The 24,986-nt window shown below is 36.4% G+C and overlaps 3 protein-coding genes and 1 long non-coding RNA gene across 4 annotated transcripts; 1 reads left to right on the forward strand and 3 right to left on the reverse strand.

Moving 5' to 3' along the window:
* Positions 1–508: 508 nt before the first annotated feature.
* LOC116193764 (UDP-glycosyltransferase 74E2-like) lies at positions 509–2,404 on the reverse strand. Its single transcript, XM_031522515.1, has 2 exons — positions 1,666–2,404; positions 509–1,525 (listed from the first exon to the last, which is right to left on the reverse strand). Exons 1-2 carry the CDS (start codon positions 2,302–2,304, stop codon positions 797–799), a joined length of 1,368 nt encoding a protein of 455 aa, XP_031378375.1. The 5' UTR covers positions 2,305–2,404; the 3' UTR covers positions 509–796.
* Positions 2,405–4,958: 2,554 nt separating this feature from the next.
* On the reverse strand, positions 4,959–7,467 carry LOC116194241 (probable pectinesterase 15). Its single transcript, XM_031523001.1, has 5 exons — positions 6,759–7,467; positions 6,349–6,520; positions 6,017–6,223; positions 5,434–5,684; positions 4,959–5,334 (listed from the first exon to the last, which is right to left on the reverse strand). The coding sequence occupies exons 1-5, from the start codon at positions 7,397–7,399 to the stop codon at positions 5,160–5,162; spliced, it is 1,446 nt and encodes a 481-aa protein (XP_031378861.1). The 5' UTR covers positions 7,400–7,467; the 3' UTR covers positions 4,959–5,159.
* A 2,453-nt stretch (positions 7,468–9,920) lies between these two features.
* On the forward strand, positions 9,921–10,556 carry LOC116194322. Its single transcript, XR_004154401.1, has 2 exons — positions 9,921–10,140; positions 10,281–10,556. It is a non-coding gene; the product is annotated as an uncharacterized LOC116194322 (long non-coding RNA).
* A 5,155-nt stretch (positions 10,557–15,711) lies between these two features.
* LOC116195005 (protein DMR6-LIKE OXYGENASE 2) lies at positions 15,712–18,179 on the reverse strand. The gene is made up of 4 exons (XM_031523950.1): positions 17,665–18,179; positions 17,044–17,291; positions 16,223–16,562; positions 15,712–16,125 (listed from the first exon to the last, which is right to left on the reverse strand). Exons 1-4 carry the CDS (start codon positions 17,962–17,964, stop codon positions 15,877–15,879), a joined length of 1,137 nt encoding a protein of 378 aa, XP_031379810.1. The 5' UTR covers positions 17,965–18,179; the 3' UTR covers positions 15,712–15,876.
* Between the last annotated feature and the right edge of the window lie 6,807 nt (positions 18,180–24,986).

Below are 24,986 nucleotides of genomic sequence, written 5' to 3' on the forward strand. Positions count from 1 at the left end.
CTGCAGCGCACAAACGGTGTCCTCACTCCTGAGTTGAATGTGCATCCCTGCCAATATTGATCGATCACTCATGGGCTTTCTTAGTATTGTGCTCCTTAACGATAAAAAAAAGAAGTTTTATCGCCATCTTAATGGGAAAATTATCTTGTGCATCAGAACTGAGAACCGAGTTCCGAGCATGTATATACTATAAAGGAAGTATTTGTGATTATCTGCAGGAAATAAGAGAACGAAAGAAAGAAAGCCATATATAAAAAGGAAAGGAAGGGGTTGGTACATATTGCCTATCAATTGTTTGTAGGTGTTCAGTTTTTACCATCAGATCAATTCGAACCGAGCCGATTGTTCAAAACAGAGCCATCTTCTCTGTGGCGGTTTCAAGTGGTTTCCACTGAACTTCTCGTCGCAGAGCTTCCACACTGTCCGGAGGCACGACCAAGCGAGGGGCCATTTCCCGTCTCGAAAATCTCTATCGACCCCTAAAGGAACTATATGTACGAGAGGGACAGAATCAAGTGTTATGTCATGATTCATTACAGGATACTGGGAAGAGCAGTTCTTTTATGTTAATATAGTGTGGACAACTTATTTCTTTTAAAACAATATAGTACGTACACACATGTACGGTCGTACGCTTCGATGCCCAGTAGTCGGGATTCAGTTTCTAATAAAAATTCCTGCTGCTGATAATGCAGATCTAGGCATAGCAAATGATATGTTCCGAATGAGTGTCATCACGAAATTCTGAAAATGGAGTCTTGAATTGACAGTCGTGTTCTGTGGCATGATGGTGTGATCAACACCGTACAAGTTGAGCAACAAACTCATTAATGCTCTTATCGGAACTCCCTCCTTCACCAACTGCCCGTTTGGCCAACTCTCGCCACCTTGAAGAATTCTTCCTCATCTCTTTGCCTTTCTCCCCTTCCATCACCTCCCTAACACAGGCCTCAATAGCTTCCCTACTTGCAATGCCCTTCTCACCAGTCCTCACCCTAAGCCCGATCTTCCACACGTCCTCGATGAACCTGGCATTGGTGGGCTGGTCCTGCCACTTAGCCATCCCCACCAATGGCACTCCTAGGCACATGGCCTCCAATGTCGAGTTCCACCCACAGTGCGTGAGAAAGCCCCCGACTGCCTTATGGGCTAATACTTCAAGTTGTGAGCACCACGACACAACCATGCCCATGTCCGATGGTGCAATCGCATCTAAGAAACCAGCTGGGAGCTTCTTCTCCTCCGACTTTCTCACCACCCATAGGAAATGGATCTCGCTGTTTTTGAGCCCCCAAGCTAGTTCCTCCATCTGCTCTTCTCCAAGAAAAGCTAAGCTCCCAAAGGATATATAGATGACTGAAGCTGCTTCCTTGGAGTCAAGCCACTTCATGCAAGATTCCATTTCGGGCTTGAAGAGGCTGAATCCATACTCCCTGTCATCTTCCAGTCTATGATCCAAGTAGATTGATGGGATGGTTGGCCCAATAGTCATGAATGGATATAGGGTCCTCATCCACTTGACTACCTACAATATCAAGAACCAATTGATAAAATTCAATTACATCTTGGAACTTTGATTTCAGAACTCCGATCGAGATTAGCAAAGACTGCATAAGTTTATAGAAAAAAGGAAGGATATTATCATAGTTTAACATTAGTAGTTACCTCTTCTTCGAGCTCAAAGAAAGTATTGACCAGGATCCATCGGGCTCTCTCCAAGTTTGAGAACTGGTTAAGGACCAACGACATCAATACCGGATGTGATTCGGTGTCGGTAATATTAGATGGGAGATCACTCGTTTCGAGCTGAGGTGTTGACGGAATCAAACGGAATGGGCCCTGCGCTGGAATCTTGAGCTGGCCATGATTCGCCAGGTAGTGTATGGCATTAACCATGCAGGGCTGGGTGAAGAATGGGGCGGCATGCAGGCCATGTTCGTGGGCTATGTCCAAGGCCCAAGCCAGGGTCGAGTCATACACTAGGACCTTGGGCGGGAACTCGGACTCGACCTGTTTCCGAATGAACTCTCCTAAGGCTCGGGTGACAACAGTAAAAAACCGCTGGAGGCGTTCATCGATGCTCAGGGTGTCGCCATCCTCGTACCCCTTGGGGATGTGCACGACCGATATCGAGCTCGGGGTGGCGCTTGGGGAGTATTCGGTGGTGGAGGAGGGGATGATGAGAGTGACCTTGAGGCCTTTTGAAGCTAACAGCTTGGAGAATTGGAGGAGTGGGTTGATGTGGCCTTGTATGGGAAATGACACCACAAGTACGTGTGCCCTTTTCTCATTCTCATCATCCATCTTCTTCTTCTTCTTCTTCCCTTCTCTTTTCCGTTCCTCTCCTTTCTTCTCTTCCTATTGATCGGACATTCGCGGCCAGAGAATTGATGATAATGTTATATACCGAATATATAGTTAAGGTTGTGTTTGGCAATTGAGTTGTGCTAAGCTCAATTCATTTTAATTTTATATAAAGACAAATTAGGCAAGCTTTTTGAATGACTGGTGGGAATTTACCATTAATCTTGTCGACAGTTTTTCCTTTGCAGAAATTAGAGTAAGACAAGTCAAGTTTTCTGTTTTCCCGTTGGTTGGTCCCAGGATTTTACCGTTCGACTTCATATTTTGTCGTTTTGGGAGTTAAGTTGAAAATTTCTTTGTTGCCAAACAGAGCCTAAGAGATTATGGTGTTAGCCTAAAACATGTATTATACGTATAATTGTCCTTGGAATGGCTGTTAGAAACAAGAACGTTTGTTGGAAGCCGTATGTATTATATTACAATGGGGGTCCCTTACAAAAGTTTCCTCGATTGACTAAGTGGATTTAATTAGCAAAAGAGGTTTTTTATTCCCCTGCCGTCTGGGTGAAACAAAAGGATTTTTTTTTTATTTGGTGGATAAACAGGGCTGAAGCCCAAAGGCCCCAAACAAAATAAATAAATAAATAAATAACTAAAAGATATAAAGATGGGTACTCGTTGGAGAAAAAGTGGCTGCGGGGGAAAAGATAATTTGTCTCACGTCGGCTGAAAAAAGAAAAATGGGGCACATAACATATACGATAAATACTCAGGAGCATATTGACTTAAACTTTTAGATTGTAAATTAGTTAAAATTCGAATTAAGCCTATTTTATTAAAAAAATTGAACCAATTGGTATTAGAACCATGGTTACAATCCCGAGTGTGAATGCGCAGGTGTGTACGATTCGTAGGCTCGAGCATAACTGTAATGTGTGTCCCGAGCAGGCACTCGTTGTGTCCAATGTCGAGATTTCAAAGCGAGGGCGAGTGTGATTAAGTCGTGTGTATGCAAGAGTTGTCCCGATGATTGCTTTAGGTCACGTGACACATGTAAGACGACACGATACCACGTGAGGGCAGGATATTGGAGAAAAAATAACGATGGGAGAAAAGACAATTTGTCCCACACCGACTGAGAAAAGTAAAATGGGACAGTTAATAAATAAGACAAATGTTTAGTAACTTATTAAGTTAAAATTTTAAATTGTAGATGGATTTAAATCCGAATTAAAGCCACTTTATTTAAAAAAAAAATTGAACCAAAACCAACAGTCCTAAAACCCCAACAATATCCAGAGAAAAAAAGGCTCCCACCTCCCTTTGGAATGCTCATATGTATGAACTTCCAAAGGCAACTGTGAAGTTCGGCGAACCAACTAATCTTCATAATGATTCCTTTGATCGATTCATATATATTATTAAGCATTGCATCATGTGACCTCATGATCATACCAAAACAGGTGAAGAAAAGTCAATGTAACAAGAAAATAAACAAGTGAGCAATTATTAAATCAAAGTATAAAAAACTCAACAGCCTAAACTGATGTCGATGTCATACCAAAACATGATTTTAGTTTATTAGATTTTCAAAAGGCTTAAATGGACTTAGAACCCAACTTCGTTTAAAAGTTTAAAATATTAAGTGGTAAACTCAAGTCATATATTAACTTGACTTAGTCAGACGTGGGAGTTGTTTCATTTTGAATTTTCCTTTTCTTAGTCAAACGTGGGAGTTGTTTCATTTTGACTCTTCTAGATTGTTATTCCACACCGATGTTAACCTATCGGCATCAGGATCGAACCAAAGGACAAAAAGTCAATGTAACAAGAAAATAAACAAGTGAGCAATTATTAAATCAAAGTACATAAAACTCAACAGCGTAGACTGAATGCCGATATCATACCAAAACATGATTTTAGTTTATATTTCCAATAGGCTTAAATGGATTTGAACACATCTTCACTTAAGAGCTTAACATGTTAGGCGGTGAAACTCAAATCATATATTAATCTACTCATGAATTTTCCTTTTCTTAGTCTACGTGAGATTTGTTTCCATTTTGACTCTTCTAGATAGCTATTCCTGACCGCTGTTAACCTATCGGCATCAGGATCGAACCAAAGGACAAAAGCTATCCAACTACTAGGATAGCAGTTGCAGGCTAGGAGTGCAATGAAGCTCTTATTATTTTAGTATTTATAAAAGTTTATTTATCATTTTCTGCATGTATTATCATCCAATTTTTTTATTTTATTATAAGAGAAACTCATGATGTTATATAATGAAATATAAATCCTAAAATATAACAAAATGACACGGGTAGTCCTACATGAGTATCAAACTTATCGAACCTATAACCTTTTGATTAAGAGATTAGAGCGTGCGCTACTACACTACACCATCGTTAATAATTTTATTAAGCTTTTTAATTGATACATAAAAGGGTGTATGATATTTTTAATTTTCTTGTTATTGTTATGTATAAAATTGCCTCCTATTTAGTGAGACTCCGTACGTGTTGTGCCCAATCAACCCAGGCTCGAGTTACTTGAATCTCATAGTTTGCCAAGCTCGAGTCTAGACATTAAGGCTCGATCGAGCAACGAGCCGAGCTCAAGTCCATCAGTTTGTAGTCAAGGAGAAATCTAGCTTTGATAAACTGTTCATGCCCAAACGCAGAGACTGGTGTTATTGTTCCTCTTTAAGGAATCCAATTACAATGTGTAATAGAATAGTTTCCTGCAAATAGGACCTAGCTAAGTACATTTCTGAACTTCTTATATCTCAAATGTCGAGGATACATAACGGATGTTGTCAGAGTCAGTCATATGACGTGAAATGCTTGAAATATCTAATAACTTGCGAGTTGGATATCATGACGGGTAGGAAGCCACTCCTCCCCATCAATGTATGATGTGTCCAAGTAAGGCGCAGCTTCTGATTCCGTCAGTTGTCTTGCATATGGAACCCTATTCGTATAGTTTGCTCCAGGTCCCCAACAGTCGTACTCCCCGAAGAATACAGTCCTGCGTTTGAGTATGCGGATTATACCATTACGAACAAAAAATGCGATACCATGCGGTAGAAAGTGTGTTACTAGTGAAAGAAACATTATGTGGACGTACTGGTCTCGGGACGAGTCTCCCCAGTCGTTCCATCCTTCAGGCGATATGACATCAGACATGTAGGTTTTGGAGAAGACGACTGTAGCATAAGCGTTCCACGCTCGCCCGAGCCATACTCTACCAGTCCCGTTGATGCTGCATTGCACAAACGAGAATCCCGTGCCCTCGCTGCTCGAACCTCTTCCTTGAGCTGTGATGGACCCACTGACCTCGGCGCCCAAATCCTTTGCTATAGAGTTGATGGTGCATCCCTGCCATTCATCAATCACCTCAGGCGTTCTTAGTCATGTGTTCTATAAGAAACCTCGGCCTCATGTGAAGCTTTGCGACGAAGATTGTGCAGGAAAGTGTCCAATCAATTGAATTGACTAATGCAGCTTCATCGTTAGCGTTTATTAAGGAAACAGTTGACTTAGCACAGGCATGCTTAGGACACAGAATTAAGAAACCCATGAAGGAAAACGATACTTCTAAGTAAGCCCATTAAGCCCAATGATAAGTCCTGTTCCTTGATCTGATGGAATGTACATTATTAATACTTGAACGAATTGTGATTGCCAGTATGTACGTATCAGGTCGTTACCTCGTAGAGTGATCTACCGTTCCCGAATATGATGTCAATGGATCCCTGGATGAAACACTCTCTGAAATAATGCCTTCCCTGGTCATCATAAAGCGTGTCCTGGGCCCCGTAAAACCCGCAGCCGTAGAACGCTGCAGCATCTCCTGCAATCCTCAGGGCTATGCCCTGCGCTCCTGACTCCCCTGGCCGTGGCTCCGGCGCTGTATTCTAATCATACTCCCAGTGCAGAACGAGACAGGTTTTAACAACCAGTGAGTAATCGATATCAGTTATAAACGAACTGATTATCATTGTAAGGTTTGCAGCATGTGAAAATATCCCCGTTTTAGCACCTGAAAGCCAATGTTGTATGCCGTGAAGTTGGGTGAGAAGATTGCAACAGAGGCGCTGTAGATGCTTCCTCCAGTGGAATTCGCCGTGTCGTTCCACACTATTGCAGTATTGAGGTACCCTTGCCCCAGTAGTATTAGGTTCACCTTGCTTGCATTGACAACCACCTTTTCCCTGGCCACCATTCAAATGATCGATCCGTCAATCGATCGGTCTACTGAGTTAAGGTAAGTTAAAACAGTTAACGCTTACTCGAATATAAACAGACACAATATAGACAGCAAAATGGTGCATTTCTAATTTGAGTACAAGAATGGAAGGTCCTGGAAAACGTGGACCGTCCCGATCAATCAGCTGATTCATGCCGGGTAATTATGGTTTTCCAGTCTTAGTAAGGGGAAGTGGAAGTAACCTGTAAGTACCGGAATTGACGAGGATGAGTGTCCTGTAAGGGCTGAAATCAGGGACTGCCTCCACAGCTTTCTGCACACTGCTGAATTTCCCACAGCCCCTGATGTCAACAGACAACACCAGAGAGACATCATAGTCAGCTACGAGCTTCTTCGACCTGTCCTTCCAGTCCCCCTCATCACACCCATCAACCCCAGGCCCACCCCCTCTATGGTGATGGCGGTGGTGGTAGTGCTTGCTGTACAGAATCCCGGCCACTCTAGCAAGGAAGTTCTGCTCTTCTAGTAAGCCATGGCTATGGTGATTGCAGAGGGAATAATAGAGGAGTACTGAGGAGGAAGCAACAATGGAGGCAGAGAGCCAAAAGAAGAAAGTTGTTTTGTTACTTCTTCCTGTAGTAGTTGTCATGGCTAAGATGAAGAAAAAGGAGAGATTTAGTGGGGGAGATGTTGTGATTTGATCCAAAAATGGTGATGTTGATGTGTTAATATACGCTGAAGTTGGGGACTTGAATACGAGTTTAAAACGATTTCGTGCTTTTGATTGGCGTGGGAGGTAAGGAATATGTATGGATGTGTGTGTTTTGTGCTTTGATGACGATGATTGATTGGTTGCTTTAAGAGAAATTTTGTTCATAGGCATTTTGCCTTAGCTGAAAGTTTCATAAAGTAGAGAGAGATGGGGAAGGGCTGCAAGGAAAATGGGGAGGGAGATCTGTGGGCATTGGTGAGAGGTGCGAATTTGGTGGGACGTCAGTGTGACCTCGTCGCGAATCGGGCATGTTAATAGCGGATACTCACGTTCGAGTATATTGCCGGTGGAATGGCTCGCCATCATTCATTTTGAATTCCAAATGACTGGACATATCTCGTGTTTCATATGAATTGAAAGACGAACCGAAATTCCGTGATGAGAGAAGAGGGGTCATAGCTTCTGACAAGTTTTCAGACATTTGGTTGCAATCTCGTTGTGTTTTCTCATTTTTTAAGTACATTTATTGCTATTTCATTGAATTTTACTACATGCATAGATTCGACTTCTTAAATTTGACATGTTTAATATGGTTCGTAAATATGTCGTGATGTCCCTCAAATCTTATTTGGTTCATGGTTTATCTTCTACGGTATTGGTCTATTTCATTTTTATAAATCCATTATTTTACCAATAAGGTAAGTATTTATTTATAATTTGTGATTGGCCTATTTAATTTAATTACCAGGGATAGAATACAATTTAATTACAATCGATGTACTCTTTTTTTTCTTTTTTTTTTTTCCTTTCAATCGATTAGATATGGTTGTGAATAATTCTTTTTCACCCAAGATATGATCCACGTTCGATCAATTTGTCTTGTCCCCCACCTCGATTGATTGACAAGTCTCTTCCAGAATCATGACTTATTCCTTTTACACCACTGACGGATCACAGCTGGTATACGTATGCACGTGCTGAAATTAATTACATAGCAAACATAACAGAAAAATGGAGAAGATATAATATAGGGGGTGTTTGGTCTAGCATTGAAAGATTACATGGAATGTGATGATTGAATATAAAGTTTAATTATGAATTTTTTTCTGGGTTAAAAGTTAAAATGTAAAATTGTTATGTTTGGTAAATTATATTAAATTATGAGAAATGTGAGTGATAATATAATATATAATTTATTTTTATAAAGATAATTATTGACCATACGACCGTAATTTTCGTTGTAATTTAATAATTGTACATGTTTTCAATCCAAAGTCTTTATCGACCACGGCTTTAAACATCTAATTCAAACAAATAATTATAATGATTAACTTTTACAATCTCTACAAACAAACACGATAAAATACTATGTTATAGAAACAAATGCCCTCTAGGTATAAAAGTTCTATTAGACTATATTTTTTTTATGTAGTTTTCCCTATGATATACATGTTTCCTGCTGACGAAAAAGGTATATGTTTTTTTTCCCTACCCAAAAAAAAAGGCATTTGTACTTTATTTGCCAAAAATTTAATTAAAGTGGGGGTTGCACTTGAGACCAATTTTGCGCATATGACAGTACCCTGTCCCCGTAATCTGAAAATCATGTTTTCTCTCCTCCTTTACTTCTCACGCTTTAGTTTTGCTTTGTATTAGAAAAGATTGAGGAAGAAAAGAAAATAAAAAAGAAAACAACTGCATTAGCTGATAAACAAAAGTATAGCATGTTTAGTACAAAGGAGATGAAATAGAATCGAACAAAAGCAATATAAGTAACGGTACGTCATATTTTGTATAACAATTTTATTATTATTTTTTTTCAGTTACAAGGACATATATGGACCAAGTACAATGAAATACTCCTTTCATTTTTTACCATATCAAACATTACCTAGCTAGTATTCGTGATCCATTGTGATTTAATTAGAAAAAAGACCAAAATGAAACTTCTTAAAAGATTTTTTTTTGTGTACTCTGATATACTAAAGTCTAAAGGGCTCGACTTATCCAGTCTGAGTCGGATCGGCCTACTAAGAGGCAATGCGCTCTCAATGTAAATTTTTTTTCATCCCTAATACTTAAATTCAAAACCATATTTAAAAAGAATAAGTGCTAAATCATTTAAATCAACTCACGTTAATTGTTTTTTTAAAAGATTTATTAAAAGAAATATATATAAATATATATATATCGGATTGCACCACCTGACAGCTAGAAAGTTCAATAATTGGCATTAACTAATTTAGGTTTGAGCTGAATCAGTTCATTAAAGAATAAATTTTTTTTTTAGAAAATAAAAAACTCTTGCAATCATGAGTTTTTTATATTAATAAAACTACAATTCAATTCGAGATCTTATTTAAGGAGATTAGGCATTCAACCTAACTCATGTTGGTTGCTCTATGTGCATGATTATATGAATAGTGAAAGAAGTACATGGAAAAAGAAAAAAAAAAGGAGGAGAGAAGACACAGTACATGATGGTAAGGAAAGAGAGGGGGAGATATGAGTGCAGTACGGAGGCGTGGGTGCATGGTGAGGGGCCCCTAGAGAGAAGGCATATCCCATGGAAGATGCTAAACTCAAAACCTCCGTTGGCACACCCACTTTCCTATTTTCTTTTTCTTTTTTTCACTTTTTCCTAATTTAATTTAATTAATTTTTTTTTTGTTTAGGTTTTGCTCCTCATTTACCCTTTAACCAAAGAAAGGTGAGAGCTCAGAAATGCCCTATAATTAGCTGCCCAGATCTTCACGAGCAAACCCCTTTAATTAACACTCCCCAACTCCAAACCCGTCTTATCATAACATGTAGAGTACCGAGCTCCCAACTCCAATGGCAGCCCCCAGCATATCTGGGGTATGCCCTAATTTGTTTCCTCCGTGTCGTCTTCGTCGGGTTTTGGGTCCGTGGTGAGTCTGTTAACATCTGATTATATATCAGTACTTGTTTGTTTTAAACTCTGCAAGGGCAACTTGGATCCTTTGGCATTTCCTCCATATCCCAATGGCTTCAGTTCCTCATAATTCGGGTTCTTCTCGTTGTCTCCCAGTTGTTCGGCGATGCGCTAATTATCTCGAATATGACCGAGGAGACCCGAAATAGCCGTGACTTATGCAAGTTCAAGTGAAAGGGCTGAGTATGTGTGCGTATATGTGTCTTCTGCATGTATGTCTGTATTTCGTTATTTCGATATGCTTTCCTATGTTTCTGTCATGTTATGTGCAATATGAATAAATTGGCTCTCAGCCTTTATGAGGGATGATTGGTAGCCTTATAAAAATCCCCTCACAAATCCATTAAGAAAGGGTCATGATATTTTTAGTTATTTCTTTGCCTCCTCTTTGCTGTGGGTTAGAAATCAAGGTAGAGCTACGGGTCACCTTGCATGAATATTCTAAGCGATGGTTTACTCCGATTACCCATGGCTTAGAGAGATGCGAAAGATATATTGCACAGATTCCCGAGCGTAAGGTTCGGGAGCATCACATGTACATCGAAGGTAGCATTACGTACATCGTTATTATATCGATCGATTTCTGGTGTTTTCGTTAGCATAATGTTGATGATGTCATTTCAAATAATAAGATTTGGTGCAAAAGGCCGCAGCTATGGGGAAGAAAACTGCCTTTTGACAGCAGCGAAGGGAACTTGAAGTTGGTAGTGGTTGTCCGCTCATATAACTATTAATTATATCCATTAATCGATACCAGACTATATAATACATATATGGAAGTTGCTTCCAGTCAAAATATTCTCGCAGATATTCCATTTCTTTATCGCCTTCCCTCATCTGTCCTTTTCCTTTTATAAATAGATTGTTTGTCTCAAATAATGTTTCAGATCTGAATCTCGTAAATGAAAAATAATAATGTTAAGAGAGTTTTATCCTTTAATGGACCGATCCATCTCAACTGAATTAGTCGGGGTTCATTAGATTTTTGGATACCATAGTGCATATGAAAAAAAAATTAAATAGACTAAGGAAGGGAATTTGATGTAGTGGCACAAGTCGCTACTCGAAATTATGAAGTCTCGGGTTCGATCCTTATTAGTGGAACTTCCATAGTCCTTTATTTAGTTTTACTATTTCTATTATTGTATTAGGCCATAGACTTTTCTTATAATCGAAAAAAAAGTAAGACTTCCCCGAACATATAAAGTGATGGGATTCATTGTTTTATCAGCTCAAACTTTTGAATTAAAAATATATCAAATTGCTTGGTGGACTAATGGAAATTTCATATGGTATCAAAAAGCTAATTAGATGTCCATGTGAGCTCACATCGTGTCAAATCTAATGTTAATTCGTCGAGGTCAATTTTTTGAGTGACGAGAGCTGCTATCTCAATCGGAAAATTGAAAAAAAAAAATCCTAAATGTATATGATGAGTGAACTTATCATTTGATCGGCTTAAATTTTTAGATCCAAACACTTAAAGGAACCTTGTATGAAACCATATGGACTTTCTCTAGAAGAAAAAGAAATAGCAGAGAGACAAAAATATTGGATAGACAAGCTTAAGCCTTCTTTGACTCATCGTACACTGTATATACACACGTATCAGTATACAAGGGAAGTTAGCTAAATATGGTTACAGGGATTACAAGAGATATTCCTCTATCATTTAATTGCTTCATGCAAGATTCTCGATTGACTATTTGATGATTGAGATGGCACAGGATATCTACATAGATACTAAAAAAATTGGGTTCATTAATACCAACAACAGAATCAGCAAGATTGTGATTCTTTCCTTCAATAACCTCCGTCAATCATAAACCGGATACCAACATCTATGGATGAAACAAATATCAAATAAGTCATATGAAACAATTGGATTAAACTAGATTTCCCTCCATCAGGCCTTTCAAATAGTGCCTTGCAAGCAACCCTCTTTGTCCTCATATTCCACGGACTAACCGTGTTCTCCTTTGCCCTCACCTCCCTAATCTCTTGATGGAGGGGCTATGATCTCTTAGGCGAGTAGTGGAGCTGTGGCTAGAGGAGGAGGAAGAGCCAGGATCAGGAGTGATTAGAAGCTAGAAACAGCTGAAGAAGTGATGGAGGAGGTGCAAGGGCCTATGTTTCTCCTCACCAACGCACCTCACTCCTTCAGACAGAGACCACATAAAACGGTTATCCAAATGTTGGATGGATGGTGGACGGATGATAGATTAGGAAACATAACAGAAGTATGTGTATTTTTATATAAAAAAAATAGTTCGTGGTAAAATATAAAAAAGTGTAAATTTTATGTCTTTTTGTGTAGTTTTTCCATATAATATATAGCTATTATACGTAATTTATTTTTTATTAGCTAGTGAGATTTCATTTTCTTAGTGACGCCGACACTACCTTTCCTTTTGCTCCCCTAAGCAAGAAAAAGGTTTGATTCTCTTGTTTCCATTTGCCCCGTGCCGTCCTAACAAAATTTTTTAGGATTGATAGCCTTTGTCTTTTTTATATGCTATTTGTCTTTGGGTAGTAGAACGGGACTAACGCCCAGAATAGAAATAAGAAGGGTTATAAAGGAGGTTTTGCGTCTATTATAGTGAATAAAAATTTTAATAATTAATAAATGGTACAAATAATTCCATAAAATATCGAATTTGAAATCTTTCGGTCACTAGGTGAAAATATGCGTCATTACGCTATACCTTCTTTTGAACAGAAAGAACTTTGATCAGTAAGAATTACAATACTCATTTATTTTCTTTTACTAAACCTTCTCTTAATTTTGAAAAAAAAAATGAAAACATACGAAATTATATGTCACTACTTTTGCTTTTCCAAACCAAAAGATATTCAAATGGTTCACTAATGAACATTTAACAAAGAGGGGCCATTAAACTTTTTGTAGTGTAACAAGTTCTTTGATTAGTTGGTGCTGACATGTTGAATGTTGAATGTGTGTACATTTTGAGAGCATTCGGAATGTGTTCAAGAATCACGAAATCTAGTTAAAATCTCCCTTAACATCATTTTTGGTGGAAAAAATATAAAAGACATTACTCTTTTAATTCCAAAGAATAGAGTATATTTTAGGATCACTTCCCCTCCCGATTAGTACACTTCGTGAAATTTGAAGTTCTTGTGTCACAGGAATTGTTTATATTGTTCCTAACTTCATATTGTTTCAGGGAAAATAAAAACCACACTTGGAATTTGATTGGAAAATTCCATTAATCCTTATTTCACTCTCTTATATTAATTTTGATGAGAAAAAAAATATATAAATCATATTAGGCAAATGTATGAAACCATAAACCTAGGAGCAACCAAAAGAACAAAATCGTTTTTCCAAAAATTGAACTATATGCAGCATTCGGATGATGCCAGAGAATTCGAAAAATTTCATGGAAAAATCCGGTCGGCGAAATTTCAGCCAATATGAGATAATTAAGTATAGATATTTCAACACTTGAGCTCATACATGATTTCATTTTCTGGATTTGGTATATATATATTGAACTTAAAAAAGAAATTGGAAAAAAAAAGAAAAAGAAATTCTTTTAAGTGTCGAAACTAGAAATCTCTACACTTAATTATCTCATATTGGCTGAAATTTCGCTGACCGGAATTTTCCACGAAATTGTTCGATTTCTCTGGCATCACCATCTGAATTTTCATTTTTTTTTTCTCTAGCTGAAATTTCTCTCTCTTTAACTTCAAAAAGAAAAAAGAAATTGGAAGCCTAGAGAGGTGTGCATAGAGCAATTAGTCAGCCCACCGCATGACTTGACCTAAGACTAGAGAAAGAGACTGCGACGCTATGAAAGTCAACCTCGGCCCTTTCTTTCTACCCCAAAGTCTTCGGACTTCGGGTCGTATCAGGGATTGACCCGGGCCGAGTCAACAGTCAAAGTCGGCCCACGAGTCGAGAGAAATGGGTCTCAGCCCTCTTTCTGGTCCTAGTCCAAATTACAAATGCATCAAGGCTACAACAAAGCCTACAAGTTCACACTTTACCCAACCCTTTTTGTAATTACTTTTTCCTCTTACAAATAGATCAACTATGTGATGCATTTTCTGGGTGCACCATGATTTCCGGAACTGATTCGAAAATTATGGGAGACATTGCTTTCACAATTTTAAGAGATCCTATCAATAAATGTGCTTTCTTAAATTCGAACTTGTATTCTCCTCCGTAAAGAGGTTGATGCATTTTAACAATGTGAAATCATAGCATTTATACATCTTTCGACGTACAAACTGTGAATGATGGAGTCGGCCTTAGCAGCCCACTGGAGCAGTCCCGATATTATGAGCGATTAGCCCATAAGAGGCAATATCTATCTCTCACAACATTTACTATCCTAGTTTATCTAGAGGAATATCACACATAATATATCCTTTGATATACAAAATCCTGCATATCGATTCTATCATCTCACACCCCCTCCTATATAAACCTCTTCAGGTATATACGTAATTTAGCTCCAAGCAATATTATATACTCTCTTTAGCAGATTATGCGAGGCATTAGAGAAGGATTAAGATACGAAGATCGATTAGGGTTCGAGGTATGAAATCAAACTCCATCAGTAAATGTACAAGCTTAGAGGTTGAAGGAGTATTTGACACGTCCGGATGATTAAGATCGTATGGTTCATGTGATTCAATGATTGCATCCATATGACCATACTATGCACCTGGCTTGATTCTTGTGATAGAAGGATTAATACGACAGAGTTGATGACTATATGGGCGAAACTAATTTGATATATAGAGATAAGCATTCATGACGCAGTCAGATGATGTGAAATAATAGTGAACGTCGGATTGTTTAATGTATACGTGGAAAGATCATTACGTCTTCGGTAATATCGCTAATATCACCATCAGGCGAAATTCAAAATTCTATATCAATGAATGTGTTATTATCTTAAGTAGAGACCTTATAACCATCTGCTGCCTTCTGTTGACTAATTTATATATTAATCGCATCCACCCAAAATTGACATCAATATTATGTTCAGAAATTTTATTGTGATCGCTGCATTCTATAAGAACTAGTTGACCTTTAATTAGATAATTGATGTTTGATGATTCATAATTGATGCCATGCATATTATATTGATATATTTCTTTAGTGCATTAGCCCGGCCCCAGAATATATTGTAACTCATTTGTTAGTTTTAAGTGATTACCCGAATGGGTTAACTTATTTGGTTCGCTGCTTATTCTTTTTAAACAAAATTTCGGATTCAAATTCTATATAGAAAAAATTCATAATGGAAAGAACTTTATTTTTTAGTGAACGGACCCGACTTTTGGACTGAATTATTCGGGGTCATTAGACTTCCGAATAGTGGGACGCCGTACCAAAAGAAACGAAAATCTTAGTGATTAATTATATTGCCGGAGTATGTAGTGTACGTACGTACGTATGCATGCATGTTTGTAGGTTTTGAAAGTATGACAGTGGATCAAGGATCAATGCTGAGGTGGAAAAGCTAAAAAATAGAAAATGGAAGAGTGAAGGAAGAGTTGTATATACTTTTTCTCAACCAATCACAGCTATATAATAGATGTGGCCACAGAAGTCAACACGTACACTGCTTTCATGTATTGTACAGACTTTTTCTCTTTTCAAATTTCTATGAATGAATACCACAATAGTATATGCCCTTTCATTTTCTTATCAAGTTGACAATTTCCTAGACTCCAGAAAATTCTTCTTCTTGGGCTCACAAGATGAGATGTATTCAAGAAAGCTCGCAAAATCTGTGTCTTTGTACTGCCTTGGGTTCGATTCATCGATGAGCTTTGAGGATGGCCTGATCGTGCACTCACAAGGTAGGCTGTGTAGGGTTGCGACCGATATGCGAGACCTTGCAGAATTCACCAAGACTCTGTGCAATACGCTTTTGTATCTGCCATTACTGAATATCTGTTTCAAAAGGTTGACATTATCAAGACGTTGAATTTCGGGAATATAATCACACCTCACTTAAGCATATCAATAAGAACGATTATGGGATCCTGACCTCAAGGTGATCACCGACATTGACAACGAATGCACCGGGGATGGGCTTGACAGTGACCCAGTCTTCGCGGTGCAGAATCTGGAGTCCCTGGACTTGATCCTGAAGAAGCAGCGTGAGGAAACCGTAGTCAGAGTGAGGGGGCATGCCGAGGGTCAGATCGGGCTCGGGGCATTGAGGGTAGCAATTCACCACCATTAGCTGGCTTCCTTCCTGGAACTGTTCCATAATGTTAATGCTGTCATCTCCCGGCAGCTGGGACAGCCCCAGGCTTTCTAGGACGGCATCCATTAGCTCCAGGAACAATTGTTTGGTCTCTTGCGCGTAGGTAGCCGCCACCTCCCTATTCTTGCATAAAATAACCATCATTATCACTATATATTATACAGATAAGTTATATTTGAGGTGTAAATACATAGACATATATATAGTTTATATATTTTAAGTTATTTATATCGAAGAATAAATTGGAATTGCAATTTCCCACCCAAAAAAAAAAAGAATTAGTATTGCAATTTCTTGAAGTAAGACTAGTATACATATTCACCTGTCCACGATACAAGGGATTTGATCAAGTAGGCTTTATTTTCTTCTTAAGAAAAGAGAAAATCAACGGAATAGGCGTCGATTTGACACTGACTGATACATGTACGTCGACTGAATATATAAGTCGTGGTAGTTTTCTTATAAGATACATGTGGTTTGATTGGTCAGAATGATTTATCATATATAATAAGAACCGTCTAAGATACAGTTTAGTACCATGAGATGGCTCGAAAGCTAAAGGTGTAATGCTGGAGGTAGGGTAGTAAATGTATATGTACCTCATATCAGCAGGAGAAGAAGGCCAATGAGGAAGAACTTGGGACATTGGGTGGTAGGTTAGCTTTAGGAAGTCTCTCCAGCAGAAGACTTTATCTTTGCTCTGGTTGAAGCTTGTCCCATACCGCACTGGCGACGTCATATCTGATGACATGTACTTGGCCCTCTCTTCATAAGGCTGCTCAAAGAACCTTGAGCTCGCATCGGTCATGCTGCTTATTACATTGCTTGGGATCCCATGATTTACCAGCTGCATTTTAGAAAAACAACTTAATTAATGTACACACTCACAAGAAAGCAAATGAACTGTATCATTACTGTGGAAATAATTTCCGAGAGAAGTCCCCATAACATGCAATTACGTGAGGCGTTGATGCATGACTCATTAAAATTATAGATAGCCCATTAGCCACATCGGTTATATATGCCGGTCATTTCTCATATACATGCTGCACCATATCTTATATGTTGGTTCTTGGCGAGGAAAGATTGCCTAAAATTAACCTCTCGGATAGGATATGCATGACCCGAAGAAGTACTCCAAACTTGAGGAAAGCAATCGAAACGTACAACATGCAAGTGGTATGACGTATCCATATATAACAAAATGGTGCTAGACCCACCTGGAAAAACCCGTACTGCTCACAGGCTTTGGCCAGCAACCTGAGGGCTCGTGGCCGGTCCGATAGGCTCCTCAGCTCAGCAAAGTCGACCAAGGGCAAGCTTGTAAGCTGCCTGTTGACATTCGATGTTGCAGTTTCAATGCCAACGGTTCTACTAGGTCGTTCCTGGACTGGCAAAATGTACTTGGAGGGCACCCTGGAGATCACGTTCTCGCATAGATGCTTGACTCCCTTCTGGTACTGGCTCTCATCCACGAACACATCATCGTTCTCAGCTATCGCTGCCATTGCGGGAGACATAGTGTGAACAGGTAATGAGCTTCAGCTAGCCCCTACAAGCTGAGGAGACAGAGGACGGAGGAGCAAATAAGGGGGCAGGGAGAGAATGAATATCGATCCTAGACCGATCAACCCTTCTTAGGGAAAGAATGGCTTTGATTTCCAGAAGGCAAGCGGGAAAGACAGACAAATACAAACACACTGCAAGGTACTAGGAAGTCTGGGATTTAGGGGAATTGGATGGTGGTATTTATAGGAAGAGAGTTCAAGAAAGAATGAGGGCACAGTTGGAAGCAGTTTTAGGAAACCATGTAAAGTTGTCAAAGGGAGGACAAAACCGTTGACGAAGATTAGTTCTATGGTCATACACGAGGGCGAGGCTATGGGCTGCTGTAGGGACACAGACTACTCTTCAGAGTCTGGAATTATTTGTCTTGCTTCTGAGGACTTCTTAACAATTCCCCATGGTCCACGAATGATTTGTAGGTGGCATTTGGTGCATTGTCATTTGAAATTATAGATATTTTATGCCTTGTTTGGATTTACAATAAAAAACTTTAACTTTAATTTTAACTTTAATTCAACATACTACACAACAAAAATACACATTTCCCAAGTCAAAAATTTTAACTTTAACTTTAACTCAACACACTATATAATAAAAGCACACGTTTCCCAAGTCAACTTTATAATCTCATCTCATTTGTCTTTTTCCACAATCAAAATCAAAATCAAAATCAAAATCAAAATCAAAGGTTGCGTTTGGTTTCATAGTAGAATTTTAAAATCAGATTTTGATTTTGATTTTGAGTGGTATAAATGGGGCCCACCCTTTGACTTTGTATGAGTTATGTTGTTTTGTTGTGGGAAAAAGTGATATAAATGGGGCCCACTCTTTGACTTTGTATGAGTTATTTTGTTTTGTAGTTGGTAAAATTAAGTTAGAATTGTGATTCTAAAATACAATCGCGAAACCAAACAGGCCAAGTTACTTTAACTCTGAAACTAAACGCACCATTAGATTTTCACTGTGATATAGTTTCACTTTTAAAATTATTGGTAATTGTTACATTACCTCGTTTGGCTGGAGTAATGTAGAGGGTTACCCCCTGCTGATAAAGAATATTATCAGCTAAGAGGAAAAAGTTGATTATCTTGGCTATCCAAATTTCTAGTAATATTCTTCAATCCCAACATGATAATCTGGACGGCTTATGGAATTTAAAATCAGATTCTCAATAATTCATATGAATTACCTCATGCCAAACGTCCATGGTTTGAAGATGCAAGTATAGTACATGAATAAATTAAGATACAAGAACCCTAAAGGTTAGCGCAAGTGATTAGTACGTGCATACGCTCTGTAAGTGATCCATAAGATCGTAGGTTCGAAGCCCCTACCGGGCGCGTAGCCCTTGGTAAAGCCACCCACACATGTACTTGCATATGGACTTACCTGTATCTATGGATTTATGGGGTGTTCATGGACCGGGGAGGATAAACTCCTCGTTATCAAAATAATAATAATAATAACAATAATAATTACGATACAAGTATAGTGCATGCAAATAAATTACTTTCATCTTTCAAGTGAATTATTATTTTTTTTGGTTACAAGGAAGATTCAAGTGAATTATTTGGTCTCAAGTAACTTACTTGCTTTTTACATAATTTACCTGAGTTGTAAATAAACTAATTAAAAAATTTCAAGTAAATACTCGTTTATATACCATATATGCATCATAAGTACATGAATCTTAGAATTTTTAAAATTAGAATCATTTAAAAGTTGCATATATCTCCACATGTTACATGCTTTCAGAAAAAAAGGGTGTGTAGTACACTAATTACAGTGACTGATGACTTAGTTAAGGTTTTGGATTTAATTCTTGTTAATAGGACTAGCTACTTGTGGACTTAATTTTATTGTACTAAACTGATTACTTCCTTTATTATAATAAACTAGACAAACAGGCCCACACATATATACGGGGTAGAGGTATTGGTGAAAAAGATTTTCCTTTTTAATATGTTTAAATCTAAAAATATAAAACATAAAAATTAATATGGTGAATGAAGAGATAGTTGGAAATGATATGTTATGTATATATGCTGACTTATATAAGAAATGCTAAGAATGAAATGGAAACCTTTTGCACTTCTTCCTCATACATTATCTGCAGCATTCTTACACATATTTATACTTACAAATTGCCAAAATAAAATTGCATTTTCATAAAATGTCTTATATAAAGGCAGAGAATTCTCTATAGAGCGAAGATTTAAATACAACTAAAATGGCGAGTTTCGTATAAAATACTAGTGAGTTAAGATATCAAAATGCCTTATTGTTGAAGCTTATGTAACAACAATTGTCAATACCCTTGATCCCACATATTGTTATTGCTCATAAATTGTGATGATCTATCGTGATCCATCGTTGTTGAAAATGAAAAAAAAAATTGAAACAACTTCCTTATAAACATATCTAACTCGCGGACAAATTTTATCTACTATACCCGTCCTAATAGTAATAATCGAATTTCTTCATATGCCCAATAGCTTTTCATCTAGTTGTGATAATTGAAGTGTTGCTTTTCTTTTTACTGGCTTGCCGAAACAAAAATCCTAACTTTTCTTCTTACATGTCTACAATCATGTACTTCAATCTTAAGTATCTTGTAAGCTTTTATTGGTTGGGATGGGGAGTTGTGATTTTTCCTTTTCAATTTGGGATTTTGTAACTAAAAAAAAAATCAAACAAAACCATAATGACCACCTAAAGCAGAATAAATAGGGAGGCAAATGCTCATGTTCGAATTAATGAAAGAAATGAAGGACGAATTGATCTTGCCAGAGACGATGTTGTCAACAAAATTGTAGGGCATCGAGGGTCTTCTCCTTCTGGGTCTTAGAAGAGGGGTCGGGGTACTTCAAGAAGCCAGTGGCTCCAACAATTTGAACGATTTTGTGTTTTGGAGGACTTAATGTGATAATTTAAAAGATTTATTATTAGTGTCTTTTCGTGTTTCATAAGTGCATATCATTTCTGTTTCAATAAGTGAAGTAGCATTACAATATGGTGTCACTTGTCACATTGTTATTGGGATCACACGAAAAGTCACTCAAGGAAAAGCTTGCTCCGTCCTACATGGCGCTTCTTGAACCGTCGTCTCGATTTTTAGTATTTTATATAGATAAATAGGTAAAAGTAAATAGATAAGTAAAAAGACTTTTCAAATAAAGAAATCTGCGCGTTATTTCAAAAATCAAATAGATGTAGTGGAGCGGTGCACGCTCTTATCTGGTAATCAATACGTTTCATGTTCAATATTTAAGTGAGATTACATGTATTCCTTTATTAGTTATTTATTATTTTATTTTATTGTACTAAGTAATCGAAAAAAAATTGAGAGCGATAAAAAAGACTTCCATTGTGTTTGTAGGGACAGGGGAGCCTTTTACCTTTCCAGCATGCGAGTGTTCATCAATATCAACTTGGAGGCAGGCACTTTCTTTGAGGGTCACTGTTTTTCTTTTAGTATCCCTTTTCATTTTTGTGAGATCCTAGTTTTTGAAGTGCGTCATTAGGTGAAGATAAACCTCTCCCAGGTCAACTGGCCAATTGCCACGAAACTTTTCGAAAAGAAGCAATCAACACTTATGATTGAAAAGCGACGAGAACATGGAATGGAAAGAAAATCATCAAGCACTACATACAATAATCGACTTTGCCGTGCCCAGCTACAATTCTATGAATTTATGGTTTTGATCCCTCATGTATGTTCGGACCAAACTTGTCATTGTAAAAGTCCCCAGCTTCGATTTGTATCCACTAATGCATGTTCGTAATCAGTTGATGGTTTAAGTATCATCTATTCAAAACCAAAGTAATGGGTTAGAGCAAATGAGTCATATTAGTACCTTCCCTTGAAGTCTCGGTTTCATAAATGAGATATATTGATCATTAATCTACACGTTTTTTTTCATAATCAAAGAGAAAATCACGATGTTTAACATTAAGCCCACAGTCTAAACAACACAGCACTGATCGAGGACATCGTAATGGCATTTACCTATGTAATTTCTGATAAAGTGGACAAATCTCAATCGATCTATCACATCAACAAAAAGATTTTGAATCAATCAAACAGTTAAAAGGTTGTGGAGACAAATGCATATATAATTATCGCCATTAAATATCATTTTTTGACAATTGTGGTCATTGTCAATAATTATGGTCATTGTTAATGAGGAACTATAGCATTCAAAATTTCACGCTATTTTTGTTTTCTTTTAAGACTTCTAAATACATCAAATTTGAAGGGGAGCAGTCTGTTTAATACATAAGGCGCCTTAATGGACTTTGGATTCCTGGAAAGAGCTAAGCCTATATGTATATCTATGTATATATATGCCAAGTTCGATCCACTTATGAGAACTGCTAATTATTCACTGCCAGAAACTAAATTGACTTGACTGCAATGTTCATCGACTTCTCAATTTTCTCGGAAGGTTCCAATACATTTCTCTCAAGAGAGATGTACTAGAGAAATAATCAACTAGTACGAGAACATTCGGTGCATAATGTTAAGTAATAAATTAATAATAATAGATCATCATGTATCTAACAACATAAGTAATTTCTAAGAGTGTGGAGATATAGTTATCTCCAACTATTACATGGTATCCAAGTCCAAGTTCAAAATATTATGTGCACATACTTCCCTTTTAGTTAATTCAACGAACAAACTTAATTTACTCAAACACATTAAAAATTTCAATACATTATTTATTTGCTCAATTCATTGTATGGATTTATTTTCATATATTTTTATATCGTTTCTAATTTTAAATATTTAATTCTAAAATGCCAATATTTTCTTATTGAAAATAATTAGTAATTTTCAATTTTCAATTTTAATTTTTAAATAATAATTTTTTGATAAAAGTTAGAATAAGTAGATTATTATCATAGTAATATTTTGCAACTGATTATCTCGATTAATATGGATCATATATTTAAGTAAATTTTTACTAATGATTTGTCACATATATTAAGTTAAGCTGCAATTATAATAAATTTGTGTCGCCTTTTTAAGACGTTTATGACATTCATAGTTTTAAGTTTATATTTTATTTTCTTTATGGCCTTAACTTTCTAGCTAAATATCACAGGTTTTTTTTCTTTTGTAGGACCATAAGTTTTTTTTTTCTTTTTTTTTGAAAAATTCTATATATGATCAACTAATTCTTTTGTAGTCTTTTTTTTTTGCATTGTATATGTTTAGTCTAATGCATTTATATTCATTTTCTATAACAATTTGTTCTGATTTTTGAAAAAAAAATATTTGCTTATAATAGAATTAGACTAATTTTGAGTGATTCAATACATATTTTGTTACTAACAATCTCAATTAGGGTGCATTATATGTTTATCATATAGAGTGTTACAAATACCGATACAAACTTGATTGTATAATTTTTTTAATATAAAATTATATGACATTTTTCTTTCAATTTTTTATTATTATTTATCTTATCATAAGTTCATATTTATTATATTTTTAATCTTATAAGAGAAATTAGGTTAGTATCCAAGTAAATATGTATTTGTTAGTATACTTTTTTGTCACTTATTTTTTGAAATTGAGTTTCTTTTAATAAGCTGCGAAAATATTAAATACTTATATCTTATTAAATACTATTATTTAAGCGAAAGTCTCATGTTGTAAATGTTTTTATTTTTTTATAATGTAATCTTGTTGTAATGCACTCTTAGTCCTACTTAGTCTACTATTTTCATTGAACCTAAAAAAAATACTCTTATAGTAATCTTATTATAGGAATCATATATATCTTACTTCCCTTTAATCTATTAAATTTTCTATAAAAATAAAAATTGAGATTAGATAAAATTACAAATACAGCTAGAAATCACTCGATTTCTAACGGAAAATGGTCCGTCGGGAAATCAGGCGTAACTAATTTTTCAACAGGAGATTCCGTAAAAAATATGGCGGAATATCAGCAGAATTTTTTGCTAGAAACTCTGTTGGAATTTTCTAATGGAAAATTCTGTCAGAAAGTCGTTGAAATTTGCAACGGTATTTTTTCCTGCAAAAGTTAAAAATAAAAAAGGCCAAAGAGCCCGTAGGCGCATGGCGCCTCGTGCACCTACTTGCGCCGGCATATTTATTTTGGGCAATGGGTTCGAACCCCTGATCCCGTCTGAATTCCGCTCATCCAATCTCCTTATCCATCACGCTATCGCCATCACGGTCTATCATTTTATCCAGCTTAATTACTTATATTATATGAATATTGTTTATATTTATTTAGGAAAACACAAACTTTTATATATTTAATTACTTTTCTTTAGTCCTAACACATTATATAACACCATTAACTATTCTTATATTATTTATTACACATGTTTACATATGTATATATTTATATTAATTACATTCTAATTTTCATCAAATAAAATTATTATTTTTAATCAAATTAATTTAGCAAATTAATTATTTCTTATTTTCATCATACATTATAATTACATCAGTTGTGAAATTAATTCATTATATGCTAAATTTTCGTCGAATTATTAATTTCATTCTAATTTTCACAAAATCAACAACTCATTAATTTTCATCAAATAAACTCTAAATTTATAAAATTAATTAATCCTAAATTTTCCTCATACATTCTAATCACATTTGTTATGTAATTAATTAACTATCTTAGCGACGGATTGGTTTATTTTTAAATTTAAATTAATTAATTTTTTTAACTAATTAATTAAATCATGTTTTTATTTTTATTTTTCATCAGTAATCAGTTTCTATTTTTGTTTTTTGTTTTTAAATTCACCGATGGTAGTTCCAGAAAATTGTGATCGTCGATTTTGCGACACTATCCGACAGAAAATTACGAACGAACGGTTTCTGTCGGTAAATACTGAAATTCTAATAGTGAAAAGCATTCATGCTCGAGCATAGCTCGTACATGATATATATATATATATATATATATGGATTTTCCCT

Source organism: Punica granatum, chromosome 2, assembly GCF_007655135.1.
Source record: "Punica granatum isolate Tunisia-2019 chromosome 2, ASM765513v2, whole genome shotgun sequence".
NCBI lineage: Eukaryota > Viridiplantae > Streptophyta > Magnoliopsida > Myrtales > Lythraceae > Punica > Punica granatum.